Raw genomic sequence first — 19695 nt, forward strand, 5'->3', positions numbered from 1 at the left:
GGAGTAGGGAGTATAAAGCGGGGCAGCCCGTTTGCACTCCTGAGCCTTGCCCACCGAGGACAGGAGAGTCCCTGTCCCTAGTGAAGGCTTTGAGAAAGGTTACAACATTCCGCCTGTACTCCCACTGAAGTAAAACATGTTACAAGTCCAAGGGCGGAGCTTGTCACCCGCAGTTTCTGGTGGGCAGACAGAGGGCCGATGGCCAGGGGGCCAGCAGGGGGCACCGGGCCAGCAGAGGGGGCCTGGCTGGGGCGGGTGACCCTCCGTGTCCCCGCCACCCTGCCCCTGCACGGGGCATCCCCCGAGGAGGTCACGGGAGGCAGGGGCGCCCTGCCGCCGTGTGATACCTTGGCCTCCAGGACCCTCAGCACCGGCCACTGCTCCCCAGGCAGGCCCGTGAGTCATTGTTGCTCTTCAGAAGGCCCAACGCTGAGACGTACTTGGACTCCTTTCGTTCTGGAATGACTGCCTCCCATTGATCTGGAGGGAAGGACCGTGTTCAGACCGTCCTGTTGGCTGCGTTGGGTGTAATTTCATGAGTTCTAAGAGGCTGTTGAGCCCAACACTATTGGAATCTTGGTGAAGGTGAATCGGTTATCATCATTTTGCTGCATTTTGTCAGGGAGCTGATCCTTCTCCTCAGTCTGTCCTCCCTGTGGTGTTTGATGGTGTCTCTGCATCTCTCTCTCTTTCTCTCCAGGCCCTCATGTTCCTAAGGTTACAGGGAAACCAGCTCATGGCCCTGCCGCCTCAAGAGAAGTGGACCTGCAGACAGCTCAAAACCCTGGATCTTTCCAGAAACCAATTTGGCAAGTAAGCATGGGGGCTCTTTACCCTGGCAAGTTCTAAAACGCATGTGTAACCACAGTCCAGCAGCCCCTGGGGCTGGTGGCTCTGTTGGTTTATTAGGGCTGCAGTAACAAAGCATCACAGGCTGGGGGGCTTACAAAAGACACGTCTATCCCCCCCCCACGCTTCTGGACGGGGTGAGTCTGAGGTTTCTCCCGAGGGCTCTCCCCGGGGCTTGCATAGAACCCCCTCTTCCCTGTGTCTCACATGATCTTCCCTCTGTGCATACCTGTGTCTGAATCTCTTCTTAGAAGGACACCAGTCAGATTGGATTAGAGTCCACTCATATGACCTCATTTTAACTTGTTTACCTCTTTAAAGACCTTACCTCCAATTATAGTCACATTCGGAGGTCCTGGGGGTTAGGACTTCAAAACATAGGGGCGCCTGGGTGGCTCAGTTAGTTAAGCGTCTGCCTTGGGCTCAGGTCACAATCCCAGCATCCTGGGATCGAGCCCCACATCTGGCTCCCTGCTCAGCAGGGAGTCTGCTTCTCCCTCTCCCACTCCCCCAGCTTGTGTGCTCTCTCTCTCTCTGTCAAATAAATAAATAAAAACATCTTTAAAAAAAAAAAAAAAAAAGGACTTCGAAACATAAATTGGAAGGTGGGGGGCACAATTCACCCATAACAGCATCCTCCCATTTCTAAATTTTAAAGGCTCCTGGAGGATCTTCTCACGCCTAACCTGTCATTCTTTTCCAAAGTTTTGGCCAGCCACTCACCAAATGCACATCCATTGAATAAAAATCACTCCCAAAGACTTCTAATAAAAGATGAAAATGTGGGGATGAGCACAGCTGGCCCCTGGGGTCCTGGAGACCAGCCTCCCTATTTCACTTGCTGAAGCCCACCCACTTCTTAGCAGGACTTGATCCCCGAAAGAGAATCCCCCCACCCCAGTGAGAGTGTGTGATATGGAACAGCTGCTGGAATGGGCCATCTTGCCAGGCACAGAAATGCTCACACCTGCCTGAAATGGAAAAGCTCAAGAATCGAAATCACCATTGGTCATGCTGAGCTTAAGCAGTGTGGGTGCTTACCTAGTAGCTGCAGGGGGCCCCAACACCCTGCTGATGGAATGTTCTCCCTTATCTCCGCATGGCTCGGCATTATAGTGTCACAGCAAAAATTGTCATGCTCTCCTCAAAATCTGATTTTTTTTTTTTGGCCCCTGCAGAAATGAAGACGGACTGAAAACAAAGCGTATTTCCTTTTTCACCACCAGAGGGCGCCAGCGTCCTGGGACCGAGACAGGTGTGTGAGTCCCTGGGGGCAGATGAGACCACCGGGCGGGCAGTTCTCTGCTCCACCACCAGGGGACGCCCTTACACGGGGCTTTCCCCGAGAAACCTGGGCGCGCACTGTGCCCCTTGCTCATCAGGCAGGTGTGGCCTGCAGGTATCCCGAAACCCTCTTTCCTGCTTGCCATCCAATGAGACTGGTAGCTATGGTGTGGATGGTTCTGCCGTGAGTGAGCACCGCCCTAGAGATGGTACACCTGTTAGCGCCTTTCTGTAAGGCTTACGGAATGGGGTATGGCTTGGGGTTCCCCACTCTGCAGGTGAGGAAGCGGAGGCTCCCACGGGGTTGCAGTCAGCTCAGGCTCCCATAACAAAGCACCACAGCCTGGGCGGCTGAGAGAATAGAAATGTATGCTCTCACAGTTCTGGAGGCTGGAAGTCTGAGGTCAGGCTCCTTGTGAGGGTCTTCTTGCTGTTTTCTCAGAGAGAGAGAGACGGACAGACAGAGCAAGCTCTCTGGTATCTCTTCTTATAAGGGCACTAATCCCCCCTCATGGGGACCCTACCTTCATGACCTCATCTAAACCTGATTACCTCCCAAAGGCTCCAACTCCAAATATCATCACGTTGGGGGCTAGGGCTTTGACGTATAAGGGGGGGCGGGCACAATTCAGTCCACAGCACAGGGACTGACTGACTGACTTGCCCAGGTCACGTGGCTGCTCGGCGACAGAACCAGGTTTCAGCCCAGCACTGAGGGACCCCAGCCCCGAGGTTGGGAAGGGTAGCACCGTGAGGTCTTCATGGCCACAATATATAGCGTCTGACGAAGACCACATGGGAGCATAGCCCCACTGCCCTGGCCAGCCTGAGATTCTGTTTTCGCCCAAACTCATCAGAAACAGAACTGTTCCTAGAGTGTTCTTACTGGGTCTACAACCAAGCCAGCTCAGCAGACAGCATTCCAGGAAAACAAGTTCTTCTCATTCATCATTTTCCGGGAGGTATGGGGGTAAGGTGTGGACCTGTCCCTTGAGCTCCTCAGCCAGCCCTCTTTTTTAACCTGAAAGCAAAGATTTCTAAAGCCAGCTATGCTCCCACAAATATCCCTCAGGATGCTGTCCCGGAGAACAGGAACCAATATTTAGGTCATTCTCAATGTAACATAACTTTCTTCTTTGGCTCAGTTTATGTTGGCAGGTGCTCTTTTAGTACAGATGGTGTAAGATGGGGACGAGAAATGCCAGAGGCCAGGACACATTTGCAGGAGATGACCTAAATAGTCTGTCCATCTGTTACACTTCTTAATGAACTGGTATGTGTATATACACACATACGTATGCATCAGTCATGTGTGAGTGTGTGTGTTCACATGTGATTAAAAAAGTAACATGTCATCAGTGGAACAGACCTAAGTAAATAATAGGAATTTAGCATATGACAAGGTGGCATTTCAATTTAGTGGGGGAAACATGTTCTGTTGTTTTAATAAATACTGTGTTATACCTGCCTGTCCAGTTGGAAGGGGAAAATCACAACACTGGATTCCCTACCTTACATCTACTACAAAAATTTCCATGTGGATTTCAGATTTTTAAACATTAAAGAAAAAGAAAACTATAAACATTTAAGAGAATATAGGTAAAATTTGTGGATGGAGAAGTCCTTTAAAAACTAGGTGGGAAATCCAGAAGTCACTAGAAAAAGACCAAAACCTTGGGCTTTGTAAAAATTGAAAAGCTTTGTTCAGTAAAAAGCATCATAAACCAAGTCATAATGCAAACAGACTGAGAAGAAATATTTTCAACGCAAATCATTGCGACATAAATTGGCTTAACTCCCTAATATACAAAGGCTGCTTACAAATTAATTTTTTTTTAAAGATTTTATTTATTTATTTGAGACAGAGAGAATGAGAGAGACAGAGAGCACATGAGAGGGGGGAGGGTCAGAGGGAGAAGCAGACTCCCCGCCGAGCAGGGAGCCCGATGCGGGACTCGATCCAGGGACTCCAGGATCATGACCTGAGCCGAAGGCAGTCGCTTAACCAACTGAGCCACCCAGGCGCCCTACAAATTAATTTTTTGAAAAGGATAACTCAGTTGGAAAAAAAAATAGGGGAGGGCAAAGGATATAAACAGTTTGCAGAAAAGGAAGTCCAAATGGCCCAGAAACAAATGAGAAGGCCCCGAACCACACTAATGGGGCTGCACAATGAGGAATTTCATAACTCATCCTTTTTGAAATGCGGGGCCTTTAGGACTTTGGAAATTGAGTCCAGACATGGGGATTTCACTTGGAAGGAAGGACAAACACTTTCTTCTCATTGATGCCAAAACGGTGTAATACCCTTGAAAAGTGTAGCTGGGATAGACCTCGGTCAGGCTTCTATTGCTGTGGGTTGAGCCTCGTCCATTTGAGTGGATTAGAAATGTGTCTCCAGTTTAGAAATGCAGAAGGGCATGAGGAGGTAGGGCCCAACACTCAGTGGGACCAGACACTCCCTGTGGAGCCATCAGAGTACAAGGCCAAAGGCATGCCACAAAAAACACAACAGGAGCGTGTACTAATGTTCTGGAAAACGGTTTTGCTGGTGGCCCGCAGGAGCCCGGCTGGAGAGCGAGGTGAGGAGGCCACACCCCTTGGAAGTTTCCCTGGCAGAGGTGGACGGTGGCTTTGGCACATGACAAAGGCCTCTTGAGTTTGCTAATTTCGTCCCGAATGTTGAGGCCCACCCCTGGATGAAAAGAAGGAGACCCGGTTGAAAATTCTTCCGGGGGGGGGGGGGCGGGGGAGGGGAGGTTATTCTCTGGGGGCTGTTGATCCTCCGGTAAGGAATTATCTATAAAAGCTAACTTGTTTGCAGATGGATAGTAAAATTCCAAGGAGATTTATGTACATTCAAGTAGTCCTATTTGTGCGGCGGCCTCGTCCAAAAATAATTTGGACAGCCGTTTTTACGGTAAAACTCAGACCAGCAGAGTCATAAATAACTCTAGGCATAATTACAGTTCATAAATACCTGGCGCTGTGCTCTCCCAGACCCGCTTCTGCACGGGGCCAGGAGCTCTGTGACAGGTGCTGCTTCTGTTCCCCGTGGTAGTTCCTTATTCCGTCCGCCCGTTACTTAGGCTTCATAAACACCGAGGTACGACTTGAAAATCAGAAGGCACAGAGGCCAGGTGTTCTGAATGTGTTCTCAGGGAAGAAAGTGAGCCTTTCTTTCTTCCCGTGCATGTTCTTTCAGTGTGTGCCGGGGCAGGCTAAAGTGAATCATTCTTTTTCACTGGGGGGGGGAAAAAGTCCTTTTGAGCATTTTCCTCACGTTCAAAGCCGTCTTTAAAAGTCTATTGCACCTTCATTACACTGAAGGAGGTACTGCCCTGAGTCCTCTTCCCATGGGGACCCGCTAGGCTGGTTTTCCGGGCTCCGATTTCGGGATTCCGTTATCGTCTCTCCCAGAACATTCTCTGATCCTAGGTTACCCCATTACCATCGATACCGCGGGCGACACGTGTGGAGAAGAGCCAGAGCAAAGGGAGAAAGTTGTGATCAAGGGCAGGAAAGTCACTTCAGCCCAACAAGAGAATCCTGGCTTCTCTATCTCGCTGGGCTGGCAGAGGGCCAGAGGAGAGGGCTTTGGGGCCATCTTTTATCTTGAGTTCTGGGAGCTGGAGCTGAAAGGGACCCTTGCAGGCGTGGAGTCCTGCCCCTTCCCACCCCCCCACCACTCCCTGCCTTACCAGGGAGGATAAGGCACTTCGAAGATTGTGCTGAAACCTAAGCCTCTGATCCCCATCAGTGCGCGAGTCCAAGCTCCCAACCCCAGTCGCTCTCAGCTCCCACACTCCGGTGCCCGAGGAAGGAACACATACAACATGATCTTAATGGGAATCTCATAATTAGCCTCATTAACTAAGTCGCTTAAATACCAGAGAGTTGGCTGGCTTTCAGAGGGTGGCATCTCAGGCAGCCTGAAAACCGAGCCCATTGTATTATTTGTTAATAGACTGGCTTTCTTTTAATTGAAGAAGGCAGGTCCCCAGTAAACAGAATTTTTGAGCAGTGGCAAATGGTGTGGAATGAATATCCAGCCTCCTAGTAATTCCCTTCCCCAGAGACGACGGTGGAATTTGATGCGTCTGTAGTAATCATTATGTTTGTGTCTAACATACATGTCCGTGCCTGGGCGCCTGTGTGTTCACATGCCTGGAACAGCATGTAACATGCACACATACGTGTGATGTGTGTGCATGTCTATAACACCATGTACCTGTGTGCATGTGTGGCCTAAACACAAAGAGCATCGCAGAGCATCTATGTGCGTTACGGCGCATGTACGTGAAACATACACACATAAATGCACGGGGTGTGTGTTTGCTCACATGCCCGCACACCCACGTTTTCAGTTCACCAATAGCTCTTTTTTTTTTTTTTTAAAGATTTTATTTATTTGACAAAGAGAGACACAGCAAGAGAGGGAACACAAGCAGGGGGAGTGGGAGAGGGAGAAGCAGTCTCCCCGCAGAGCAGGGAGCCCGATGCAGGACTCGATCCCAGGACTCTGGGATCATGACCTGAGCTGAAGGCAGTCGCTTAACCAACTGAGCCACCCAGGTGCCCCCCACCAGTAGCTCTTGAGTATCACTTCATACCCGCACATGTAGACCTGCCCCATGCTTTGCAATAATTGTATATTCTCTCGTTACTCATCAGCCACCTCCCGGTAGGCTGTCTTCTGTTTTGGCTGTTACAAACAGTGTGCCATGGAGTGTCCTGCCCTCACATCCTTGCCACACACGTGCACGGATGTCTGTAGGGCCATCCCCTAGAATTAGAATCCCTCGGTCAGGAAGATGAGCACCTTATTCGGGGCGACTTGCCAAAATGCCCTCTGGAGGTTGCGCCCGCAGGTCCACCCGGCTGACCTGCATGCTGGGATGGTCCAGAATCATCTGCAAACATCCAGTCTGCTTTGCCATTTCTTCGCAGCAGGGGTGCTGGAATTTCCGGCCTTCCTAAGTGAGTCTTTGGAAGTCCTTTGTCTGAATGACAATCACCTGGATGCCGTCCCTCCCTCGGTTTGCCTCCTGAAGAGTTTATCGGAGCTCTACCTGGGAAAGTGAGTACCCAGCCAGCGCAGGGAGGCAGAGTGTCCTCTGTAACCCATCTGAGGACCCAGACACTGCTGGGGAAGGGGGTTGGGGGAAGAAGCCATCTATGTACCGGGAGGCAGCAGGGGGACTTGCAGAACAGGGCTTAGTCAAAGAGGTGGGCGAGGGGAAGGCAGGGGCCGTGAGAACTGCTCAGTCAGTCATCCTTCCATTTACTGAAAACCTGCCACCAGGCGCCGCGGAGGGGGTGCAGCGTGCGAAACAATGAAAATATCAAATAATTCCATTGCGTTGCCTTTTTGAGAAGAGACACTGATAATCTTTATGGCATCGTAATAAATAGAAGAGCTGAGGACGTTGAGGAAGGAAATCTAGTTCTAAGCCACAGGGATCTGCAGAAGACAGAGCTGGCTTTCTAGCGAGAAAGGCTTTGGAGTTATTGTCTAAATAGAACGCTCAAAAGCAAAGCCCGAAATGTTGGGGTTGGGTGCAGGACTCAGAGGCTGCCAGGCTGCGAGGTTGCTGCGTGTGTGGGTGTGGGGGTGTGTGTGCGTGTGTCCTCCCACGGTGTCCTCCCATGGTGTACGTGTGCCCTCAGCAATCCTGGCCTCCGAGAGCTCCCTCCTGAGCTGGGGCAGCTGAGCAATCTCTGGCAGTTGGACATTGAAGACCTGAACATCAGCAACGTGCCCACAGAGATCAAAAAAGAAGGTAGGGCTTCTGAGGCACTCCCCCCTCCCCTGGGGAAAGAGGACTCAAGTCCGGTCATTAAGGACCTGGGCTGGAAGCAGCTTGGGCTCCCGTGGCTGGGTACCACTGTATTGCAATTAACCATACGATAAAACTATCTATGATTCTCTGGGCAGGAAGGATATTGTCTTTAGGCCCTTGACTTTTGGACTTCACTTTTGGGGTATTTATGACCGCAACATCCCCCCCTCCATCCGACCCAATCGCCTTCTCCACTTCCCCCCATTAGAACACACAGAAAGTGTTCCTTCAAGACAGGATTTTTGTTTCCCAAGAGCTGTGAGCATGTTCTCGCCCGCATGTCAGCAGCATCTACCTTCCCCGCTCTGTGATTTTGCGTAGGCCCCAAAGCAATGTTGTCTTACCTGCGCGCTCAGCTGCGGAAAGCAGAGAAGTGCAAGCTGATGAAGATGATCATCGTGGGTCCTCCGCGCCAGGGCAAGTCCACCCTCCTGGAGATCTTACAGACGGGGAGGGCCCCCCAGGTGGTGCACAGCGAGGCCACCATCAGGACCACCAAGTGGGAGCTCCAGAGGCCAGCTGGCTCGAGAGCCAAGGTCAAGGATGGTCGGCGTGCAGAGTCCCCCCAGGGGTGGGAGGGAGCTTCCCCGGGCCCCTTCTTTCTCCTCTCCAGAGAGCCTGGGATTTTCACAGCCTGCTGTCTGAGGCCCAGAATATTTACAAGGGCCTCTCCTGCCAAGGGCAGTGAATAATTTCTTAATAATTTCTTAACATGACCTAGTGGTTGTTCTGTTATAGTTAAGTTGAGGCTTCGGGCCAGTGGTTCTTAATCTTGGCTGTCCATTAGATTTCTCTGATGAACTTCTAAAGACAGCAGTGGCCAGGCCTTTCCACTCCTGGCCCTAAGGATGGCATTTCAAATGGTCCGGAGTAGCTGCCCCCCAGAGCTGAGAGCAAACTGCTACTCTAGGCAGTGAGACACAGCAGCACCTGCCCCTGATGGGGAGGCTGAGAGAGCACTCCTGGAATGAATGCGCTGGCCTCCCTGACACCTGCTTTCACCCCAAGTTCTGAAAAGTCGAGTTCTTGAGCCCCTACTTAAAACGAATCCTTTGGCAACTCTTAATCATCTTGTATTCTGTTCAGTATGAGACGAAGGAAAATGAACATTGTCTTGCCCTGGAATCAGAGGAAAGGGCCTGCAGAAGAGTTGGAGGGATAGGCCCTTAGCTGTTTCTCCCAGCTCAGGGAAGGAACGCTCAGGGAAGAGGCTGCACGATGTCCCCCTACAGCCCCCAGCACAGGGCCAACTAGAGACCGGTTTCCTTGCAAAGTCTTTTACAAAAAATCACTTTCCAAGTTGGGCATTCCAGTTTGGGTCATGAGGCATTTAAGCTGTATATTTTAACAGACTCGGAAACTGGTCCTGTACAGAGTCCCGCCTCAGAGTGAGTTCTGAATGAATCCAGGACAGTCAAATACCTAATACCGGCAGAACCACCACCACCCCAGAACACCCCAGGAGTGAATCTCACTAACTCGTGTCCAGGAGCTCTCTAAAGTCACCCAGAATCTCTGGATTCTCTCCTGGTTTTTTGTTTTGTTTTTTAAAGCAGTTACTCAGTATCACTTTCTTCCAGCTGGTCTTTAGCAAACGATGGTCCGAGCTCTGAGGGGTGAATTGCTGTTTCCATCTTTCTTGTCCTTTGGCCCCCACTTCCTTTTGGCCAGCATTCTAATTTCCCCTCCTTTGTCGAAGGACAACCACCACCTGATCTCTCGAACGCGGAGCCCCATCCCTGCCCGTGTGTCTGGGCCCTCAGCCAGTTTAGAATGGCTGTCCATTTTCACTCCCTTGCAAAAGCAGGTCAGCACGCCTCATCTCGGCAGCCAACGTGCAACATCTCAGAAACAATCCTTTGCTGCAGAAAGCTGCAGTCTTGGCTGCTCGGGCCAGACTCTTAGCTCATAGGACCATGGAGAAACCACCGTTTACACAGCCTTTCCCCGCAAACAGCTAATCTTTTGTGTTGATTCCCACGTCGGGGCGGCTTCCCATCATCCTTGGTGGGCGCCGCCCTCCAGCCTACACAAGTGCGGAGGCCCGTCTCCTGGGCCGCGGCCTCCCACGGATGGAGGTTAAGCCTTGGCATGAGCTCTGGCGTCAGCCCCGGGGCCCCCTCCAGCGGGAGGTCTAACCGTCTGCAGCAGAGGCAGGGCCGTGTCCCCAATGTTCTGCAGACACAGGTGGACGCAAACACCCCAGCCCCCCGGGAGCCCGCCGTCCAGGGCCCGGCCCCCTGCTCTGTGAGCAGTAGATAGAAGCTTCCAGAAGTCCCACCTCCGCACTGCTGGGCCCCTTTCCCTCTCTTGGGTTCCTTGATTCCCGAGACCAACGGCAGGACGGGCCAAGCTCTTCCGCTGCAACCGTGGTCCCTAAATGCCTCCTGTCGTTGCCCCTGTTGCTCAAGCAGGTGGAGTCTGTGGAATTCACCGTCTGGGACATCGGCGGCCCCGCGAGCATGGCCACCGTCAACCAGTGCTTCTTCACAGACAAGGCCCTGTATGTGGTGGTCTGGAACCTGGCGCTGGGGGAGGAGGCTGTGGCCAACCTCCAGTTCTGGCTGCTCAACATCGAGGTGAGGAGACGCCAGCCCTGCAGCTCCCAGGCCTCAGAGCATCACGGGGGATGGGGGGCGCCTCTTCTCTGAAGCATCCCCCTTTACTGAGGAAAAACAAGGGAAACAGTCAGGGAGGAACACTGGGCATCTTGGCGGGCGTCCAGAGGACCCCCGAAGCATAGGTCACCGTGGAGCGCTTAAAACCCTCCTCGGCCAGATGGTTGTCCGAGCTCTCCTAATTTCCTTGTACCTTAAATTTAAGAGCCAGCCCCTCCCCCCACAACTCTTGGGCCCAAGAGGAAGACAGAGCTCCCCTCTCACAAGTAAAGATGATAAGAGGCTGGATGCAGGCCAGGTCACAGGTAGCTGATGCACTGGCTGAAGGGATGGGAAATCCAGCCCTTCTGGGGTGCCTCCCGGAACCCCTCTATGCACAACATGCCCTCGGGGTTTCCTGGGAGCCGCTTCCCAGTCCCTTCTTGGAGTGAAGGGAGCCGATGCTCAGCTGTGGGGCTCTCTCCGGCAGGCCAAGGCCCCAAACTCGGTGGTGCTGGTGGTCGGAACGCACCTGGACTTAATCGAAACCAAATTCCGAGTGGAGAGAATCGCAACATTGCGCGCCTACGTGCTGGCACTCTGCCGCTCGCCCTCTGGGTCCCGGGCCACCGGCTTCCCGGACATCAGCTTCAAACACTTGCAGTGAGTGTCCTGCTCTCTGGTACCTGGTGCCCCGCTGGGGCTGAGGCTCCGGCTACCTCGCTTGTCCGTCTGCCCGGGGACGCTGGGGTCTGCCTGCAGGGGGCTGCTGAGCCAGAGGACTGGCAGGGCAGAGCCTGGACACACCCTCTCCGGGTGTGTGGGTCCCCTCCTCCCCTGTGGCCAGTGCTGAGCATGCACGGCCCCCTTGGGACCAGGAGATGGAAACTCGTGTACTCCCTGTCACATTTGCTGATCTCCGACCAATCACAGACCCCCGGCATGGTCCTGGTCCTCACACTGGGTCTGAGTGGTCCGGGCCAGTGGCAGCAGGACCGGGGCCCTGGGCTTGTTGCTTCTCTCACCTCCTGTCCTGGGACTCACGACAGCCCCGTGGGTTGTGCCCACTTCACAGATGATGGAAGGAGCTCAGCAAGTTAAGTAAGGCTTCTCTCTTAGGAATCAAGCATGGGTTGCTACACTGTGCTGGGGGCTCTTGGGTTCCCCCCCTCTGGGTGGAGTGCCACAGACCTCGGTGCAGGGATCAGCCTGGGGACACTTCTGCCTGCCTCAGAATGCAGGATCTGGCTGATCCTGATGCAGAATTTCAGAAATTCTTCGTGTGCCCTTGAGAACACCCCTGAGGCCTGTAACAGCAGGGGCACTGGCTCTGGGCCAGACCTGGGTCCAACCCGAGTCTGCTCCTTTCCAGCTTGTGTCCTTGGGGGTCACCTTGCACCTTCGGGCCTCACATGCCTCCTCTGTAAAATGGGCGCGCTCAGGACACATACTGCATCGCTCCCCGCACAGAGCTCTGCACCACGTGAGACCTTAATACATGTCTCTGCGTTCACCTTTCACGGGTTCTTTTAACTTGCCAGCATTAGGGACAAAACCTGGGACACAGAGATGCTACAGCGCTCGTCAGAGAGAAGCGGTGTGATGAGTGATCACGTTCTGTTTTGCACTCACAGCGAGCTCTCCTGTAAGAGTCTGGAAGGTCAGGAGGGGCTGCGGCAGCTGATTTTCCACGTCACGTGCAACATGAAGGACGTGGGCAGCACCATCGGCTGTCAGAGACTTGCGGGGAGGCTGGTGCGTACCTCAGGCTCCGGCTGCAACCAGGGGGGCCCGCTCTCTTTCCGCCAGGAGTCCCAACACATATGCCGTGTGCTCAGGCTCAGTGGTCCCCACGTGAGCAGTTTGGGGACCGGGCCGGGGGGAGGCCGGGGATGGGGCGGGGGTGAGAGGAGACGCTCACGTACTCAGGCCTCCGGAGAGTGGGGGGCAGCAGGCAGGGCTGGGTGGGTGGGGTGTGCCTTGCCACCTGTGGGGGCCCAGCCAGCCCACCTGTCCCCCCAGATCCCCAGGAGCTACCTGAGCCTCCAGGAGGCCGTGCTGACCGAGCAGCAGCGCCGCAGCCTGAACGACGACGTGCAGTACCTGACGGACAGGCAGCTGGGGCAGCTGGTGGAGCAGATGGCCAACAACGACATCAAAGACTACGAGGACCTGCAGTCCGGTGAGTGGGCAGCCCGGGAGGGCGGGACGAGGGCCCCCGGGAAGGGGGGGTGAGTCCCATTTCTCACCGCTCTGCGCCTGTCTGCAAATGACCGTCAGAGCACTCTGGGTGGTTGTGATGTGGGGGGGGGTCACAGATTCAATGAGTAGGCACATTTGCAGAGATGGGGTCCGCGAATGCTGGAGATGGGCGGACTGGAGCCCCCTGGCTGGCCGTCAGGTCAGCGCATTGGCAAGAGTTACAGGGTGCTGCTAGGGAACCCGGGACTGGGCAGCAGAGCCGTCAAAAGGGCCCTGGGTGCTGGGAGCATTGCTTGCTTCCTAAGAAGAACATGGGACTAGGTCACCCCAGAGTCCCTGTCACCCTTTGTCTGATGCTGCTTCGTCCTCCCCTTCCCTGGGCAGCCATCAGCTTCCTCATAGAAACCGGTACCCTGCTGCACTTCCCGGACACCAGCCACGGCCTGAGGAACCTCTACTTCCTTGACCCCATTTGGTTGTCCGAATGTCTGCAGAGGATCTTCAACATCAAGGGCTCGCGGTCAGTGGCCAAGAATGGGGTGATCCGGGCAGAGGACCTCAGGATGCTGCTGGTGGGGACGGGCTTCACGCAGCAGACGGAGGAGCAGTATTTCCAGTTCCTGGCCAAGTTTGAGATCGCCCTGCCTGTGGCCAACGACAGGTGAGGCCACGGCCGGGCTGGGCTGCTCACGCTGCATGCAGGAGGAAGGAGGGGAGACCAGGGTCACTGGTGGCTTGCAAGAGCTCCAGGCCCGGGCCGTGGGGATGGCCTGCCTGCCTGGGCTGGCGGCTCCTTCCTGTGCCATGGGTATCTCTTTTCGGGGGGTTCAAAGAAACGCAGTCACTGAAAAAAAAAATGCAGGAAAACATGCAAGAAGGGCATTAGAAATATCTTGGGGGGGTGGGGTTCATGTTTTAGAGGGTGGATGGCTTGGTTATTTGGTAAATGCAAATGGGGTAAGTGACAAGGATGCACATGCTAATTACACGGCCTGGCTTCAGAATGAGGCGGGGGGGGAGGGCAGGGGTTGGGGGGGGGTGCACGTGGGTCCGATGCAGCTGGGCATGTAAGGCCTCTGTGCCCTAATTCCAGTTTCAGCCGCTTCCTGGGTCTGATGCTGATGTTGCCCACGAGGCAGTAGCCAGGACCCCAAATCCGCAGACCTTTTCCACGCACCTACCATAGACTGTGTCACCACCCGCCCCCAGTCCTAGAGCTCTGGGACATGCCCATTGGAGACTTCTGGGAAGCTGGCCCGGACCCTGTATGGCCAGCCCAGAGACTCCACGTGCATAGACTGGGAGCCAGACCTGGGCCACTGTGCCAGAGGCACCACCCAGATTTCTGCTAGATCTTGTAACTATGGGAGAGGGCTTCTTGTCACTCCAGCCCCCTGGGAGCCATGAGTGAGTCCTAAAAGGAGAAACCCCAAAGAGGGATTGAAAGTCCGCATGATCCCTCATACCATGACCTAGGGGTATCCTTGACTTTGGTCCATGGAAAGTGAGGCAGCCTCTGAGTTGACCGCATTGCCAAAATGGGACAATTTTCCAGTTATTTTATTGACAGGGTAGAGGAATGAGGGGTTACCAGCACTCAGTAAAAGCAAGCCGGTTATAATACACACATGTATGACCAGTTGAACCATGAAATCAGCCAGGTCACGGCCGAGTCTTCTGGGAGGCTTATAGTACAGCGGGTGAGACCACAGAGCCAGAATGCCTGAGTATGAATCCCAGCTGCCTTTCTTGTCTCATCTGTACAATGGGAACAATACTGTTACTGACTAGTATTATAATTATTGTGAGGATTAAATCAGATAATACATGTAAAGTATGAAAAGTGTCTCTTGCACTTAAAAGCTCCAAAGATGGGGCACCTGGATGGCTCAGTCGGTTAAGCGTCTGACTCTTGATCGCAGCTCAGGTCATGATGTCAGGGTCTTGAGATCAAGCCCCACTTCGGGCTTCTCGCTCAGCACAGGGTCTGCTTGAGATTCTCTCTCTCCCTCTCCCTCTGCCCATCCCCCTGCTTGTGCACCCACACGTGCACACTTGTTCTCTCTCTCTGAAATAAATCTTAAAAAAAAAAAAAGCCCCAAAGATATCAGGTGTTATCAGCATTATTATTATTACTCTTACTTTGTGTTAAGTACTCAAAGTCATTCACATCTGGTTCCATACGATGTCGCGAATGTCGGGGCATTTTCCATTTCAGCACGGGCATAATGGTTCCTTTGTGCCCTGGGCAAGTTCCATCTCCTTGCACATGAACTTGTATTTGGCTAACAAAGCTGCTCAGCATCTCTGAGCACTCCTACCCCACTGAGACAGTCAAGGTGGTGTAGCATGAGCCAGCTCCTCGGTATAGACGAGGTGCCCCCCACCCCAGGTTTTGTTCAGCAGACCCGGGAAGAATGCACCTCTTTAATCCCCATCTTGCTGACTCTCTGGTCATCCCCCTGGTTCAGCCTTTCGCCACGAGTGATTGCTTTCCAGCAGGTTAGCAGGTGTCAGTGGTCTTGAGAAGAGCTTCTGTTGCCAGTCAGTTTGAATCTCCTCCTTTCCCTGGGGGGCTTCGGAGTGGGCTCTACCCTTGGCAGTATTGAGCACCTGCTGTGTGTGCACCGAGCAGCCTGCTGGGGCACCTGGGCGCAGAGCCCGCTCCCTCCCCTCACTCAGCACCTACAAGGAGAGCGGGAAGCTGCAGGACCTGGCCAGTGTAAGCTCCAAGCTGAGTGTGGTGTGGGCAGAAGAAGCCGAATAAATCACTGCAAGGCACTGACGAGGGCCTCCAGATCGGGGAGGGACACGGAACACATAGTCAACAAGGACTTTGCAGAACATGAAGGAATAAATCAGCCCTGGGTAAAGGCCTGGGGTGGAAGGAGGACCCTCTAGCTGGGGTGATTGAGCAGTTCCTCTTACCCCAGATCTGAAGTGGCTGAAAAGGACCTAAAACGTCACTGGCCTGCCCCCTCGGGGCCTCCCGTCCACCAACCCTTTGGGAGTCCTTTCTCTTCCCATGTCAGGAAGCAGGATCTGCACAAGGTTACACCGTGTGCTGAAGACACAGAGCCGGGATGGACGCTTCTGCGGTATTTTCAGGGGTCTCTTCCAGAACGTTCTAATGACATTTTATTGGAGCTAAACTGATGTATTTTAAAAGCCTCAGGGGAGCTGAAGGCACGGCCTTTGTTCAGAAAAGGGCCCACCGGAGAGCTGCCCTGTGCCTGCCCGGCAGCTCCATGCACACAGAAGATGCTGATTTTCAGGCGCACTCTTGGAGGGGCCTCCTCAGCTTCGGCTGCTCTCAGCTGACTCGGTGACTCAGCACTTTTAGGATGAGCAAGAGCGCCCTCATAAAACATCCCTCCGTGCACAAACAGCCTCATTCTGACTTTTAAGGCGTTGGGGTTGTCTCAACCGTCCAAGAACAATAAATAGCTTCGAAGGCCAGAAACATGACTCCTGGTGTTCGGAACCCTACAGCTGTATTTGCGTTTCCTTCACCATCCAGTTACTTTTAAGCGATTCCCCGGTCACAGCCCCGATCACAGAGAGCGAACCGAGATTTACTAGGTCTGATGTGTTTATGACCACAGACGTTTTCATGTCTTCCTTTAGCATATTCTAGTCGCTGTCCTAGAGGCCTTCCTTGAGAGGTATCTTTGCTGTCCCCATCTTCGTTTCCTCTTGGAGCATTTATTCTCAAACCCAGAAACTACTCTGTCTTTCTAAAAGTAGAATTCCAGGGGCGCCTGGGTGGTTCGGTCAGTTAAATGTCTGCCTTCAGCTCAGGGTCCTGGGATCAAGTCCGGCATCGGGCTCCCTGCTCAGTAGGGAGCCTGCTTCTCCCTCTCCCTCTGCCTGCCACGCTGCCTACTTGTGATCCCGCTCTCTCACTCTGTCAAATAAATAAAATCTTTAAAGAAATAAATAAATACATAAAAGTAGAATTCCAAAGGCCCCGCGGAGGAGGGGGAAGGCACCGGGGGCAGCGGGCCCAGGCCAGGTGGCACTGTTTACCTGTCCCCATTGTTGTGTTCCAGCTACCTTCTGCCACACCTCCTTCCATCCAAACCCGGCCTGGACACTCACGGAATGCGGCACCCCAAGGCCAACACCATTCAGAGAGTGTTTAAGATGAGTTTTGTTCCTGTCGGCTTCTGGCAAAGGTTTATAGCACGGATGCTGATCAGCCTGGCGGAGATGGACCTGCAGGTAGCCGCAGTTTCTGCTTGGGTGTGGGGGGGCGGTGCGCGCTCAGGGCACCTGGAGTCGTGCCCTCACGAGGAGAGGCCCTTTGCTGGAAGATCTTGACCGAAACCCCTTTTCCTGCAGCAAAGCTGCTGCCTTAGGCCCCGGAGGCCGGCATGAGCATAGCTGCCTTCTCTTCTGTCGGCCGGCAGACCCCTTTGCGCCATCCTGTGAATACCAGACCAGCACCTAGCTGGTTCCGAATACGCGTTTTAGGAGCCGTGGTTGTAAAGCAATCCACACCAAAAATCCCCTGGAAGGCTTGTTAGAACAGAAATGGCTGGGCCCCCTCAGAGGTTCCGATGCAGTGGGTTTGGACTGGGACCCAGCATTTTTCGTATCTAACCACTGTCCCCGGTGATGCCACGTGTTTAGAGACCACACATGGAGAACCGTGGCTTTAGAACCGTGGTTTTGCCACTCGGGCGGTGCACCAGACTCCCCTGGGGAGCTTCTAACAGACATGGGCAGAGCCCAGGCTACCTGAATTAGGATTTCTGGGGGCGTTGGGAGTTTTTAGAGCTTGCCAGGTGATTTCACCGTCCAGTCAAGCTCGAGAACCACAGGTGTAGATCCTTAACTTGATCTGGAAGCAATGAAGACCTGACCCCAGGAGTTCCTTTCTTGTGGGTTCACCTGGGGGGTTGAAAGGAGTCCTGGCTGTCAATGTTAATTTCATGCAAAACAGTAACATGAAAATAGTATTTGGCTAGAGTGGTGTTTCTCAAAGTGGGATTCCTGGACCAGCAAAAGCAGCCTTACCTGGGAACTTGTTAGAAATGCAAATCCGTGGGCCCACCCCACACCCACTATTGTCAGAAACTCCAGGATGGAGCCCCGCGCTCTGTTTTTCACAAACCTTCCGGGGGATTCTGACCCACTCTACAATATGAGCACCCCTGGCGTAAACTTGGACTGTTGAATAATTGATGTTAAATTCAGCATGGGTTTATTTTTGCCACATTCTAATGAAAAGGCCCTTATGGAATTAACAACCCCGTGGCTAGATAAAGATATTCTTTGATCTTCCCATTTTACTGAAATGTTTAAAAAAAACAAAACAAAAATGAGAGTCTGAAAATCTAACTGCTGTGGCCCATGCTGGGGTGCGGGGACTTGTTTGCAAGGCTTGGGGGGCCCACTGATGATGGGAAGAGTGGGTACAGGAGCTGGCCGGTCTACAGTTCTGATTCGGTCACTCTGCCCTCCCTCTGAACTGTCCTCCTGCCGCGTTCTAAGTGGGAGGTCACAGAACACAGGGTTGTCATCGTGTGAGGCCTGAGCTCCCAAGTGGGCTCCGTGTGGGGGGTGGGGGGCCCAGCGGGCGTGGAGGCAGGCGCCCTTCCAGGCAGCATCCCTCCCTCCGAATGAGAGGAAAAGTCCCATTGAAATTCAGATGAGGAGAGGGAGTTCAGTTTCAGGAGTAATCAAACGCATACAAATTCAAGCAACAGATGAGATGCTGCCCACTTCGCACCTCTCAAATCAGCAGACTAAAGCCACATTGCCGGCCCCAGGAGCTTCACGTGTTCACATACTGTGGTCAGTGCATATATGGTCTAACTGTTTCAAAAGCGGTTCCTCGGTCCATATCCAGATCCTAAAAAAGTTCGGACCCTTTGACGCAATACTCCTACTGCTAAAAACGTGAGCAAAGGAAATCATTCGAAATCAGAGAACACTTTGTGACTTTTCATGGTTCATTGGCCCATTTGAGGGAGCGAACGATTGGAACAACCTAAATATTCAAAGAAATGAATGATCTGATTGGGAAGTCACTGTATTTCACAAAATATTGAGCTTTAGAAAAATGGCTTTTATATGAGTTTTTAATGGCATAAGAACAGTGAAGTTTTTAAAAGCATCCAAAATGAGAAATTTAGATAATTAGAAATAGAAAATATGGCTTCAGCTGTTTTCCAAATGTATACATAGACAGAAAAAAAAAAAAAATCCTGGAATAAAAGTTACCAAAGTCTCTCTGCTTAGTGTTAAGTTGTTTCGGGGTTTTTTTGTACATTTTTCCGTAATTTCTACATTTTCTAACATGAATTTTTGCTTGTCAAATCAGGGAGGGAAAAGGTTTGAAAAAGAAGAGCCTAGTATCAATCCTTTGGGAAAAATGTGCTCCCAGGGTGTCGTGGGGACCCTTCCAGATGATGCAGTGTTTAATTTGGCAGCAGGATGCGTGGTGCGGGGGAAGGGGGTGGGAAAGACAGGGGTCATTTATCACGACGGGGCCAGGCCAGCCTCTTCATAGCTCTGCCCCGGGGCCAGCGAGGAGGCTAGAATACTTAAGCAGGGTCTTTTCTCTGTCTTTCAGCTTTTTGAAAACAGGAAGAATACTAAAAGCAGACACAGGAAAGTCACCATTTATAGTTTTACAGGAAGCCAGAGAAATCGCTGCAGTACATTCAGAGTGAAAAGAAATCAGACCATCTACTGGCAGGAAGGGCTCCTGGTCACTTTTGATGGGGGCTACCTCAGGTAGGAATACTCGGGAATGCACCTGACGGGGTCACCATGGTGCCGTGGGAACAGCCCGCGTGGCGGCCTCCTCCGGAAGACCGTCCACTTGGGGTCCAGAGTTCTCCCAAGAGTGGCTTATCACGGCAGCCTGCTAGAAATAGGAGACCCTCCCCTGCAAATGTCCAGAGCTC

At 52.9% G+C, this 19695-nt stretch overlaps 1 protein-coding gene across 8 annotated transcripts in view; it reads left to right on the forward strand.

Moving 5' to 3' along the window:
- Positions 1–19695, forward strand: part of LRRK1 (leucine rich repeat kinase 1) — a 123985-nt gene that overhangs the window by 77179 nt on the left and 27111 nt on the right. For 6 of the 8 annotated variants that reach the window (XM_064569997.1, XM_064569993.1, XM_064569998.1 and 3 more), the window contains 12 exons: positions 701–813; positions 2028–2104; positions 7084–7213; positions 7804–7916; positions 8298–8512; positions 10391–10555; positions 11064–11236; positions 12115–12328; positions 12596–12755; positions 13160–13436; positions 16828–16999; positions 19359–19522. In XM_064569997.1, the coding sequence (XP_064426067.1) occupies positions 701–813; positions 2028–2104; positions 7084–7213; positions 7804–7916; positions 8298–8512; positions 10391–10555; positions 11064–11236; positions 12115–12328; positions 12596–12755; positions 13160–13436; positions 16828–16999; positions 19359–19522 (1973 nt within the window). The remainder of the gene's footprint in view (positions 1–700; positions 814–2027; positions 2105–7083; positions 7214–7803; positions 7917–8297; positions 8513–10390; positions 10556–11063; positions 11237–12114; positions 12329–12595; positions 12756–13159; positions 13437–16827; positions 17000–19358; positions 19523–19695) is intronic. The other 2 variants (XM_064569996.1, XM_045899524.3) reach the window with 2 other exon arrangements.

This window comes from Mirounga angustirostris, unplaced genomic scaffold (assembly GCF_029215605.1).
Source record: "Mirounga angustirostris isolate CCGP_5_RB_7025 unplaced genomic scaffold, mMirAng1.0.hap1 SCAF_9, whole genome shotgun sequence".
NCBI lineage: Eukaryota > Metazoa > Chordata > Mammalia > Carnivora > Phocidae > Mirounga > Mirounga angustirostris.